The 12,698-nt window shown below is 37.5% G+C and overlaps 1 protein-coding gene across 12 annotated transcripts in view; it reads right to left on the reverse strand.

Annotated features, from left to right (window-relative positions):
• The window catches only part of TAX1BP1 (Tax1 binding protein 1), a 96,698-nt gene that overhangs the window by 34,430 nt on the left and 49,570 nt on the right, over positions 1-12,698 (reverse strand). For 7 of the 12 annotated variants that reach the window (XM_055293586.2, XM_055293587.2, XM_055293580.2 and 4 more), the window contains exons 9-11: positions 2,644-2,868; positions 1,662-1,808; positions 426-549 (exon numbers count right to left, since the gene is read on the reverse strand). In XM_055293586.2, the coding sequence (XP_055149561.1) occupies positions 426-549; positions 1,662-1,808; positions 2,644-2,868 (496 nt within the window). The remainder of the gene's footprint in view (positions 1-425; positions 550-1,661; positions 1,809-2,643; positions 2,869-12,698) is intronic. The other 5 variants (XM_063608983.1, XM_063608984.1, XM_063608982.1 and 2 more) reach the window with 1 other exon arrangement.

Here is a 12,698-nt window from a genome sequence, read left to right on the forward strand (position 1 = left end):
ATAGAAAAACATGAGACTAATAGGGGATTTTTCCCCTGCAGAATTTAAAAATTAAAATCCACAAATAAAATGCTTCAAAATTCCATAGATTTAATGGAACATAAAGTAAAAATTCAATTCATGGCTTTTGTCCTCTGTAGCCCAAATGAGTACTCACAAGCACCAGCTCATTTTTAACATGTGTGAATAGTCTCAAGAAGATAACTACTAGTTTACATTCACATTTTATATATTCATGTTGTGTATATTCACCACATGCATGACTCTATTTTACATTTATACCCTTATTTTCTCATTGCCTCAATTCCTTCACTTATCACATGAAAATTTTTATGAACATCCCGAAATTCTTACACATGTAAGAAGGCAGTATAAGTACTTTTCAATATAGGACACCCTACACAAAAAGTCTAAAAGATTTTTACCTGCAGAAGGTGATGGCTTTACATCTACAGTAGAGGCAGAAGTGGCTGGGTCTGTATTTACTGAAGCATCATTCACTTTCTGCTGATTCCCCATTTTCTTTGTGAAGACATTATTATTATTAGCCTATTCAAAATGTTAATAAGTTGTTAAATGAGTCAATGAATTAGTTATATTTCCTTCTTGCAGTAACTAAGTAAATAATATTTTTACATATTACTTTAGGAAATCCTAAGAAGTCCACAAAGCTGCTCTTGTTTTAAAAGCCAACAAAGACTAAATTTAGTTATACACATCATTTTCCTAACTGACCTAAATGTTGCAAAAGAAATACACTATATTTTGCTTTTTCTTATAAACTCATCAAAACACCACAAAAATAAGTCATTCACAGAAACCTACTACAAAGTTATAATGTACTCAAAAGGCCCCAGGCCAAATTCGTACGTGTGTGAGTCATACTTAAAGTATCATATTTTTTCACAAAAACCTTCCTACTTTACTATATGCATTCCTTGCTTGTCTCCTCTGATTTAAAAAAGTAGGACAAGGAAAGTATCATATGCATCACATAGTAAAAGAGAGCTATAGTACCACTTTCAATTTCAGGTTTTAAATATGTTTCTTCTACATTTCCAGGAGTTCCTCAGATAGCAAGCCTTGTATTTAAGCACAATTTAAGGACCCACATTGAAACATACATACCTCAAAACAAAAACATCTTCTTTGCTGTATTACAAATCTACCTACCTATTCTCAGATGGAATACAAAAGAATTAGCTAACACTCTTTAACTGTTCCTAATCTAATAGGAATAGGAATTTTCATAATATGCATAGGAAGAACTTGCCAATTACAACTGAGACACCATCTAAGACCTAGGGATGATTAATGGTGAACTCCAATGAGAATAGATGTCATTGTCACAAGTCAATAATAAGTATTGAGTTTTAAGTGACAAAGATATTTATCAAGAACTTAAGAGGGAAATTATCTAGAAAAGAAGACTTTTTTCTGTTTTTTCCTTGCTGCTGCCCTTGCTTCCTTTGTTGGCTGTCCAGTAAACTAAAATTCCAGACTTTTTTAAAGAAGAGTTATTACAATATTTGGCCATGGACTTGAAATCAAGCAGAGATAAATAATATTTAAAAGATTGATATTTAGAATATTACAAATTTGATTTTCAAACAAAAATACTAACAAGATATTTTACTATGTGTAAATTTAATGATACTTACTGATTGATCTGAAAGTTTGTTTATTTGTTTTTGGAGCCTTTGGCATTCCTTAAACTTTTCTTTATAATGGTCTGCAGCCATCTGAAGACGGAGTTTCAGATCTTCAACTTCTCTTCTTAGTTCGTGTTCCAGTGTATCAGTCTTGTCCTAGAAAGAAACAAACATTCTAAGAAAAAAATAAAAATCTGATACCTCCTAATGTTAATAGTAACCCCAACTTCAATCTTACTTTTTTTCTTTTTTTTGTTTTTGAGACAGAGTCTTGCTCTGTCACCCAGGCTGAAACACAGTGGCCCAATTATGGCTCACTGCAGCCTTGACCTCCTGACTCGAGCAATCCTCTTGTCTCAGCCTTCGGACTAGCTGGGACTACAGGTGCACGCCACCACACCTGGGTCATTTTTGAAAATTTTTGTAGAGATGAGGTCTCACTATATTGCCCAGGCTGGTCTTGAACTCCTGGGCTCAAGCAATCTTCCCACCTCAGCCCCCCAAAGTGCTGAGATTATAGGTGTGAGCTACTGCCCCCAGCCACTTTTTTATTTTGGGATTTTGGCTACAGAGCAACATAGGGTCTCTTGTTAAGTCCAGTTTTACATTCTTAGGACTAAGGTTCATTTAAAAAACTAGAGAAAAATAATCCACCTCCTGAAAAGCAATTATTACTCCCTTAAACAACCACAATACTGTTTTATACAGCTACTAAGAAATTCCAAACAAAACAATACATATCTGACATCAATATATTTAATTAATAGGGCAGCTTTCACCAACCGTTAAGAATATTGCTCACAGAAGTTTCCCTTACAGCACACATTAACTGTAAGCCAAGAAGTCACAATGACTAAACAAAAGGAATGAAAATTTTAAATTTAAAATAAGGCAGAAATCTGACCTGTCTTACCTTAACACAATTTACTACTTTATGAGATTATAGTGGCTTTTTAAATCAAAATGCAAATTCAAAATTAACTTGCTTTACCTGATCTTTTTTCATAGCATTTAGTTTAAGTTCTGCCACTGCATCAGCTAACTGCTTTTTCACTTTCTCGTTTTCCAAGCGTGCAGTATGCAGGTCTGCCATCGTTCTGTCTCGTACATTGACAGCATCACTAAGTTCTTTAGCCAGAAAGACAACTTCTTGCCGAGTTGCCTGAACCTGTTCCTCTGCTTTACGAAGTTGCTCCTTTAAAAAAAAAGTATCTTCCTGAAGAAAGCAGATAAATATATTTGTAATTCAACCACTGAAGTAAAAAACAGAAGCAGAAACAATTTTCGCACGTATTTCAACAGGGCCAAAATTTTAGATACTGGTTTTTCTACTCATGACTTACAGAGTATATGCCTACAAAAAACTTAAGAAGTAACTTTGTTTTAGGTTCCTTCTATAACAACCCTATGTACTCGGTTTCACTGCTACTACTTTATACACAAGGAAGCTAAAGTGCAGCGAGTCAGGCAACATACCCAGTGCTTAAGGACCTGCCCAAACTGAGGCTCAAACAAAAGATCCCATCCCCCAGAATCTCTCCAGCTAGAAATACTGACCCTCATTTTGTATGACTACCAATAAAAATCATTCCAAAAGCTTCTTTGTAACACCAAAAATTTTGGTTAAGAGATGTTTCCTCTCTTTTTTTTTTTTTTGAGACAGAGTCTCGCTGTCGCCCAGGCTGGAGTACAGTGGCTTGATTTCGGCTCACTGCAGGCTCCACCCCCCAGGGTTCACGCCATTCTCCTGCCTCAGCCTCCCAAGTAGCTGGGATTACAGGTGCCCGCCACCTCGCCCAGCTAATTTTCTGTATTTTTTTAGTAGAGACGGGGTTTCACCGTGTTAGCCAGGATGGTCTCGATCTCCTGACCTCGTGATCCGCATGACTCAGCCTCCCAAAGTGCTGGGATTACAGGCGTGAGCCACCGCGCCCGGCCGATGTTTCCTACTTTCTACCCTAAAAGACATCCAATATAATATAAATCTATTTCGTATCATTATAAAAACACAGAACAGATTTAGGCCTTAGTTCTAAAAACAAAACATTGACATACAAATAGTAAAGACGAGGCATTGGGAAAATGAAAAGTAATTCATACTGCTTGACAAACCTAAAAGTATCTTTAAAAAGCTAAAATTGCCGTGGTGAAATTATTTCCTTTAATATTAATGTTTAAACATTGTAACATTTAAACATTATAAACACAATAAATTTAGTTTATTCAACTTCCTGTTTTTAATCTCTGTACTAAAAATAATGTAAAATCAGGAAAAAAATGCAACCCAATAATGGTTTCTAAACTGTTAGCCCTTTAGAAGGAAATGTAAATGATGATTTTATGCAATGTTGGCATGGACAAAATCTTCGGAGGCATCACACTAATAGATCTACCTATAAAAAAATTGCCGCGTGGAGCCAAGATGGCCGAATAGGAACAGCTCCGGTCTCCAGCTCCCAGCCCCAGCGACACAGAAGACGGGTGATTTCTGCATTTCTGCTTGAGGTACCGGTTTCATCTTACTAGGGAGTGCCTAACAGTGGGTTCAGGACAGTCGGTGAAGCGCACTGTGCGCGAGCCGAAGCAGGGCGAGGCATTGCCTCACTCGGGAAGCGCAAGGGGTCAGGGAGTTCCCTTTCCTAGTCAAAGAAAGGGGAAACAGACGGCACCTGGAATATTGGGTCAGTCCCGTCCTAATACTACGCTTTTCCAACGGGCCTGGAAAACGGCACACTGGGAGATTGTGTCCCGCACCTGGCTCGGAGGGTCCTATGCCGACAGAGTCTTGCTAATTGCTAGCACAGCAGTCTGAGATCACGCTGCAAGGCGGCAACGAGGCTGGGGGAGGGGCGCCCGCCATTGCCCAGGCTTGCTTAGGTAAACAAAGCAGCCAGGAAGCTCGAACTGGGTGGAGCCAACCACAGCTCAAGGAGGCCAGCCTGCCTCTGTAGGCTCCACCTCTGGGGGCAGGGCACAGACAACCAAAAACTCAGCGAGAACCTCCACAGCCTTAAATGTCCCTGTCTGACTGACAGCTTTGAAGAGAGTAGTGGTTCTCCCAGCACACAGCTGGAGATCTGAGAACGGACAGACTGCCTCCTAAAGTGGGTCCCTCACCCCTGAGCAGCCTAACTGGGAGGCACCCCCCAAGTAGGGACAGACTGACACCTCATTCAACCGGGTACTCCTCTGAGACAAAACTTTCAGAGGAACTATCAGACAGCTGAATTTGTGGTCTCACGAAAATCTGCTGTTCTGCAGCCACCGGTACTGACACCCAGCCAAACAGGGTCTGGAGTGGACCTCTAGTAAACTCCAACAGACCTGCAGCTGAGGGTCTTGTCTGGTAGAAGGAAAATTAACAAACAGAAAGGACATCCACACCAAAAACCCATCTGTACATCATCATCATCGAAGACAAAAAGTAGACAAAACCACAAAGATGGGGAAAAAACAGACCAAAAAAACTGGAAACTCTAAAAAACAGAGCACCTCTCCTCCTCCAAAGGAACGCAGTTCCTCACCAGCAACGGAACAAAGCTGGATGGAGGATGACTTTGATGAGTTGAGAGAAGAAGGCTTCAGACGATCAAACTACTCTGAGCTACGAGAGGAAATTCAAAACAATAGCAAAGAAGTTAAAAACTTTGAAAAAAAATTAGAAGAATGGATAACTAGAATAACCAATGGAGAGAAGGGCTTAAAGGAGATGATGGAGCTGAAAGCCAAGTTTCGAGAACTACGCGAAGAATGCAGAAGCCTCAGTAGCAGATGCGATCAACTGGAAGAAAGGGTATCGCTGATAGAAGATGAAATGAATGAAATGAAGAGAGAAGGGAAGTTTAGAGAAAAAAGAATAAAAAGAAATGAACAAAGCCTCCAAGAAATTTGGGACTATGTGAAAAGACCAAACCTACGTCTGATTGGTGTACCTGAAAATGATGGGGAGAATGGAACCAAGTTGGAAAACACTCTGCAAGATATTATCCAGGAGAACTTCCCCAATCTAGCAAGGCAGGCCAGCATTCAGATTCAGGAAATACAGAGAACGCCACAAAGATACTCCTCGAGAAGGGCAACTCCAAGACACATAATTGTCAGATTCACCAAAGTTGAAATGAAGGAAAAAATGTTAAGGGCAGCCAGAGAGAAAGGTCGGGTTACCCACAAAGGGAAGCCCATCAGACTAACAGCTGATCTCTCAGCAGAAACTCTACAAGCCAGAAGAGAGTGGGGGCCGATATTCAACATTCTTAAAGAAAAGAATTTTCAACCCAGAATTTCCTATCCCGCCAAACTAAGCTTCATAAGTGAAGGAGAAATAAAATACTTTACAGACAAGCAAACGCTGAGTGATTTTGTCACCACCAGGCCTGCCCTAAAAGAGCTCCTGAAGGAAGCACTAAACATGGAAAGGAACAACCAGTACCAGCCCCTGCAAAAACATGCCAAATTGTAAAGACCATCGAGGCTAGGAAGAAACTATAGCAACTAACGAGCAAAATAACCAACTAACATCATAATGACAGGATCAGATTCACACATAACAATATTCACGTTAAATGTAAATGGGCTAAATGCTCCAATCAAAAGACACAGACTGGCAAACTGGATAAGGAGTCAAGACCCATCAGTGTGCTCTATTCAGGAAACCCATCTCACGTGCAGAGACACACATAGACTCAAAATAAAGGGATGGAGGAAGATCTATCAAGCAACTGGAAAACAAAAAAAGGCAGGGGTTGCAATCCTAGTCTCTGATAAAATAGACTTTAAACCAACAAAGATCAAAAGAGACAAAGAAGGCCATTACATAATGGTAAAGGGATCAATTCAACAAGAAGAGCTAACTATCCTAAATATATATGCACCCAACACAGGAGCACCCAGATTCATAAAGCAAGTCCTCAGTGACCTACAAAGGGACTTAAACTCCCACACAATAATAATGGGAGATTTTAACACCCCACTGTCAGCATTAGACAGATCAACGAGACAGAAAGTTAACAAGGATATCCAGGAATTGAACTCAGCTCTACATAAAGTGGACCTAATAGACATCTACACAACTCTCCACCCCAAATCAACAGAATATACATTTTTTTCAGCACCACACCACACCTATTCCAAAATTGACCACATAGTTGGAAGTAAAGCTCTTCTCAGCAAATGTAAAAGAACAGAGATTATAACAAACTGTCTCTCAGACCACAGTGCAATCAAACTAGAACTCAGGATTAAGAAACTCAGTCAAAACCGCTCAACTACATGGAAACTGAACAACCTGCTCCTGAATGACTATTGGGTACATAATGAAATGAAGGCAGAAATAAAGATGTTCTTTGAAACCAACGAGAACAAAGACACAACATACCAGAATCTCTGGGACACGTTCAAAGCAGTGTGTAGAGGGAAATTTATAGCACTAAATGCCCACAAGAGAAAGCAGGAAAGATCCAAAATTGACACCCTAACATCACAATTAAAAGAACTAGAAAAGCAAGAGCAAACACATTCAAAAGCTAGCAGAAGGCTAGAAATAACTAAAATCAGAGCAGAACTGAAGGAAATAGAGACACAAAAAGCCCTTCAAAAAATTAATGAATCCAGGAGCTGGTTTTTTGAAAAGATCAACAAAATTGATGGACCGCTAGCAAGACTAATAAAGAAGAAAAGAGAGAAGAATCAAATAGATGCAATAAAAAACGAAAAAGGGGATATCACCACCGATCCCACAGAAATACAAACTACCATCAGAGAATACTACAAACACCTCTATGCAAATAAACTAGAAAATCTAGAAGAAATGGATAAATTCCTCGACAAATACACCCTCCCAAGACTAAACCAGGAAGAAGTTGAATCTCTGAATAGACCAATAACAGGTTCTGAAATTGTGGCAATAATCAATAGCTTACCAACCAAAAAGAGTCCAGGACCTGATGGATTCACAGCTGAATTCTACCAGAGGTACAAGGAGGAACTGGTACCATTCCTTCTGAAACTATTCCAATCAATAGAAAAAGAGGGAATCCTCCCTAACACATTTTACGAAGCCAGCATCGTCCTGATACCAAAACCTGGCAGAGACATAACCAAAAAAGAGAATTTCAGACCAATATCCTTGATGAACATTGATGCAAAAATCCTCAATAAAATACTGGCAAACCGAATCCAGCAGCACATCAAAAAGTTTATCCACCATGATCAAGTGGGCTTCATCCCTGGGATGCAAGGATGGTTCAACATACGCAAATCAATAAATGTAATCCAGCATATAAACAGAACCAAAGACAAAAACCACATGATTATCTCAATAGATGCAGAAAAGGCCTTTGACAAAATTCAACAACCCTTCATGCTAAAAACTCTCAATAAATTAGGTATTGATGGGACGTATCTCAAAATAATAAGAGCTATCTACAACAAACCCACAGCCAATATCATACTGAATGGGCAAAAACTGGAAGCATTCCCTCTGAAAACTGGCACAAGACAGGGATGCCCTCTCTCACCGCTCCTATTCAACATAGTGCTGGAAGTTCTGGCCAGAGCAATCAGGCAGGAGAAGGAAATAAAGGGTATTCAATTAGGAAAAGAGGAAGTCAAATTGTCCCTGTTTGCAGATGACATGATTGTATATCTAGAAAACCCCATTGTCTCAGCCCAAAATCTCCTTAAGCTGATTAGCAACTTCAGCAAAGTCTCAGGATACAAAATTAATGTACAAAAATCACAAGCATTCTTGTACACCAATAACAGACAAACAGAGAGCCAAATCATGAGTGAACTCCCATTCACAATTGCTTCAAAGAGAATAAAATACCTAGGAATCCAACTTACAAGGGATGTGAAGGACCTCTTCAAGGAGAACTACAAACCACTGCTCAATGAAATAAAAGAGGATACAAACAAATGGAAGAACATTCCATGCTCATGGGTTAGAAGAATCAATATCGTGAAAATGGCCATACTGCCCAAGGTAATTTATAGATTCAATGCCATCCCCATCAAGCTACCAATGACTTTCTTCACAGAATTGGAAAAAAATACTTTAAAGTTCATATGGAACCAAAAAAGAGCCCGCATCGCCAAGTCAATCCTAACCCAAAAGAACAAAGCTGGAGGCATCACGCTACCTGACTTTAAACTATACTACAAGGCTACAGTAACCAAAACAGCATGGTACTGGTACCACAACAGAGACATAGATCAATGGAACAGAACAGAGCCCTCAGAAATGATGCCGCATAGCTACAACTATCTGATCTTTGACAAACCTGACAAAAACAAGAAATGGGGAAAGGATTCCCTATTTAATAAATGGTGCTGGGAAAACTGGCTAGCCATATGTAGAAAGCTGCAACTGGATCCCTTCCTTACACCTTATACAAAAATTAATTCAAGATGGATTAAAGACTTATATGTTAGACCTAAAACCATTAAAATCCTACAAAAAAACCTAGGCAATACCATTCAGGACATAGGCGTGGGCAAGGACTTCATGTCTAAAACACCAAAAGCAATGGCAACAAAAGCCAAAATCGACAAATGGGATCTCATTAAACTAAAGAGCTTCTGCACAGCAAAAGAAACTATCATCAGAGTGAACAGGCAACCTACACAATGGGAGAAAATTTTTGCAACCTACTCATCTGACAAAGGGCTAATATCCAGAATCTACAATGAACTCAAACAAATTTACAAGAAAAAAACAAACAACCCCATCAAAAAGTGGGCAGAGGACATGAACAGACACTTCTCAAAAGAAGACATTTATGCAGCCAAAAAACACATGAAGAAATGCTCATCATCACTGGCCATCAGAGAAATGCAAATCAAAACCACAGTGAGATACCATCTCACACTAGTTAGAATGGCCATCATTAAAAAATCAGGAAACAACAGGTGCTGGAGAGGATGTGGAGAAATAGGAACACTTTTACACTGTTGGTGGGACTGTAAACTAGTTCAACCATTGTGGAAGTCAGTGTGGCGATTCCTCAGGGATCTAGAACTAGAAATACCGTTTGACCCAGCCATCCCATTACTGGGTATATACCCAAAGGACTATAAATCATGCTGCTATAAAGACACATGCACACGTATGTTTATTGCGGCACTATTCACAATAGCAAAGAGTTGGAACCAACCCAAATGTCCAACAACGATAGACTGGATTAAGAAAATGTGGCACATATACACCATGGAATACTATGCAGCCATAAAAAATGATGAGTTCGTGTCCTTTGTAGGGACATGGATGAAACTGGAAACCATCATTCTCAGTAAACTATCGCAAGGACAAAAAACCAAACACCGCATGTTCTCACTCATAGGTGGGAATTGAACAATGAGAACTCATGGACACAGGAAGGGGAACATCACGCTCCAGGGACTGTTGTGGGGTGGGGGGAGGGGGGAGGGACAGCATTAGGAGATACACCTAATGCTAAATGACGAGTTAATGGGTGCAGGAAATCAACATGGCACATGGATACATATGTAACAAACCTGCACATTGTGCACATGTACCCTAAAACCCTAAAGTATAATTAAAAAAAAAAAAAAAAAAAAAAAAAATTGCCAAATTCTATATATCAAAGGAGAAGAAAAGGAACTAGAAGAAAATTATATGTAATATATTCAAGAAAGGTATAATAATACTTGATATAAATAACTTTTCTAGTCAATAAAGAAAGGAGAAACAAAACAAGTCAAAAGTCATGAACATACAAAATTTTTTAAAGAAATAAATGCGATTATGCAGTAAAAAATTCAGCTCACCAACAATCAAACAAATAAGTTAAAACAAATGCCATTCGCCTTTCAAACTAACAAAGATTAAAAAACAGTAACATTCCAATATTTGCATGGGTTTAGGGAAACTGGCACATTCACAAACAGGTGGGCTTATATAAACTGTAACTGGCATCTTTTCTCATCAGATGTTTACAATATTCATCAGCACCTCAAAAATTCTCACAGCCTTTGATCTAGCAATTTTATTTCCATAAGTTTCCAAGATGAAAATTATCAAAGGGTATAGACATAGGTTTAACTTTACAAGGATTCAATAAAATACTAAAATAAACCTAAAATGTCTACCAATATGAGAATTTATGATAAACTATGATATACTACCTGCATATAATCAAAGTCTGTGCAGACATTACAAACAATACCTATCTCATATACTCTTGGTGGGAATAAAAAAATCAATAGAACATTTCTTTGAAAGGTAATTTGAAAATAACTATCAAAATTTAAATACTCATTGACCCAGTAATTCCACTTGAAAGAATGTATTCTACGGATTATAAATGTGCCTACATATTGCTATAAGGATGTTTACTGCAGGATGCTTACAAAAGCTGAAGACTATAAACAATCAAAAAACATATACTACACAGTTGTTAAATGAAGAGAAGAAATACTAGGCAGCTGTTATGATGAATGAAAAAGATCCATATGTATATCAGTGCAAGATATCCATTTATAATTTTTTTAAAAAGGAAAAAATGTATAAATTCTAATTTGTGTTAAAATATAAATATACGTATATTCATAAATTCAATAATAACTTATCTGAGAAGGGATGAAGGTTACATTTTACTTTGTATCCTCATGTACTGTTTAAATTGTTTTATAACCATCACCTCAAACTACTTTCACAATCTTTTAAAAAGCTTTAAGCAACTAGTAGTCATTTTTCTCAGGTACTTCCATAACTATGCTTTTCCTCACAGAAGTCTTGCTTAAATAGGAAAAAGATGCTTAGAGAAATTTTTAGCATCTTATTAAATAACAAATAATCAAATACACTTCTCATGTTTGCACTGGCAATCTGTTACGTTAAAAGGTAACAAGGATTAACCATTAATTCTAGATGTCATGCGCTTCTGACATTTTAGGTATTATATTAACTATGTCTGAGTATTTTTAATAGCAAATTACTAAAAATAACATCATAAGAAATAATGAATCAATCAAGGTAAATCTATATAATGGAATATTATGTGGTCGTTTTTTTCAAATGAGGAAGATCTCTACGAACTGATATAGAGTAACTAGCAACTTATTTTGTTCGGTGAGAAAAAGGTGCAAAACAGTATGTATAGTAGTGCCACCTTTTTTAAGAAAGAAGAGGATAAAGAAGTATGTATATACATGTACACATGCATATATAAGCTTATTTTTACAAAAAGAAACATAAGAATAAACTAGAAACTTATGAAAATGTTTATCTATGGGCATAGGTAAGAAAAGGGCTTAAAAAAATAAGGAAGAGATTGAGACCTCAGAGTAAAATTTTTCTATCATTTTGACTTCTGAGCAAAGCAACTGTTTTACATATTCAAACAATAAAATTAAATCAAACAGAATAAAAGCAAATATTAAAATTAAATACAAGCAAATGAAATTTTATTACAAATTTATAACATAGGTATGCAAAAAAAATAGTTCAAGTAACTTTTGAACATGGTGTTCTATACATCCTTAGTGAAACATATTCTAAGAAAAAAGAGCTGTAAAAATATCTTAGCTTTATTTAGTAAATTTATTGTTGGAAGTGGCATTGATATAATATTTGTGAAAACATTGGTGCATACAGCTGGATGGAAACACACAAGTAATAATGATGTTTTGGAAACAAGAGTTCTCACATTGCGAGAAGAGAGATATAAATATGGAATGGAGCAAAGGAAGGAAGAATCCTAAGGTACTAAATCTGAATTGGAGCTATCAATATAAATTAAATATGCAAAATACCCACTGAAAGTGCCAAGCAGCAGCCCCGTAGTAGCAACAGGATCCAGTTCTTGGTTTCAAAATACCATTACCTACTAAAAAAACCAGAGTTTCTTGGAGAAACGGTAATATCAGGTCTGGGGGAACAACCTGAAGTTAGAACATACAGTTGTGCCATAAAGCAAGAAAGTATTCAAAGCATTATAGGAACATATCAGGACAAAAAAGCAGGCTTGAAAAGGTTCCCCTGGTTAAATTCAGAACAATTTGGGTATGAAAAAGAATAATGATGAT

This window comes from Symphalangus syndactylus, chromosome 9 (assembly GCF_028878055.3).
Source record: "Symphalangus syndactylus isolate Jambi chromosome 9, NHGRI_mSymSyn1-v2.1_pri, whole genome shotgun sequence".
Taxonomy (NCBI): Eukaryota; Metazoa; Chordata; class Mammalia; order Primates; family Hylobatidae; genus Symphalangus; species Symphalangus syndactylus.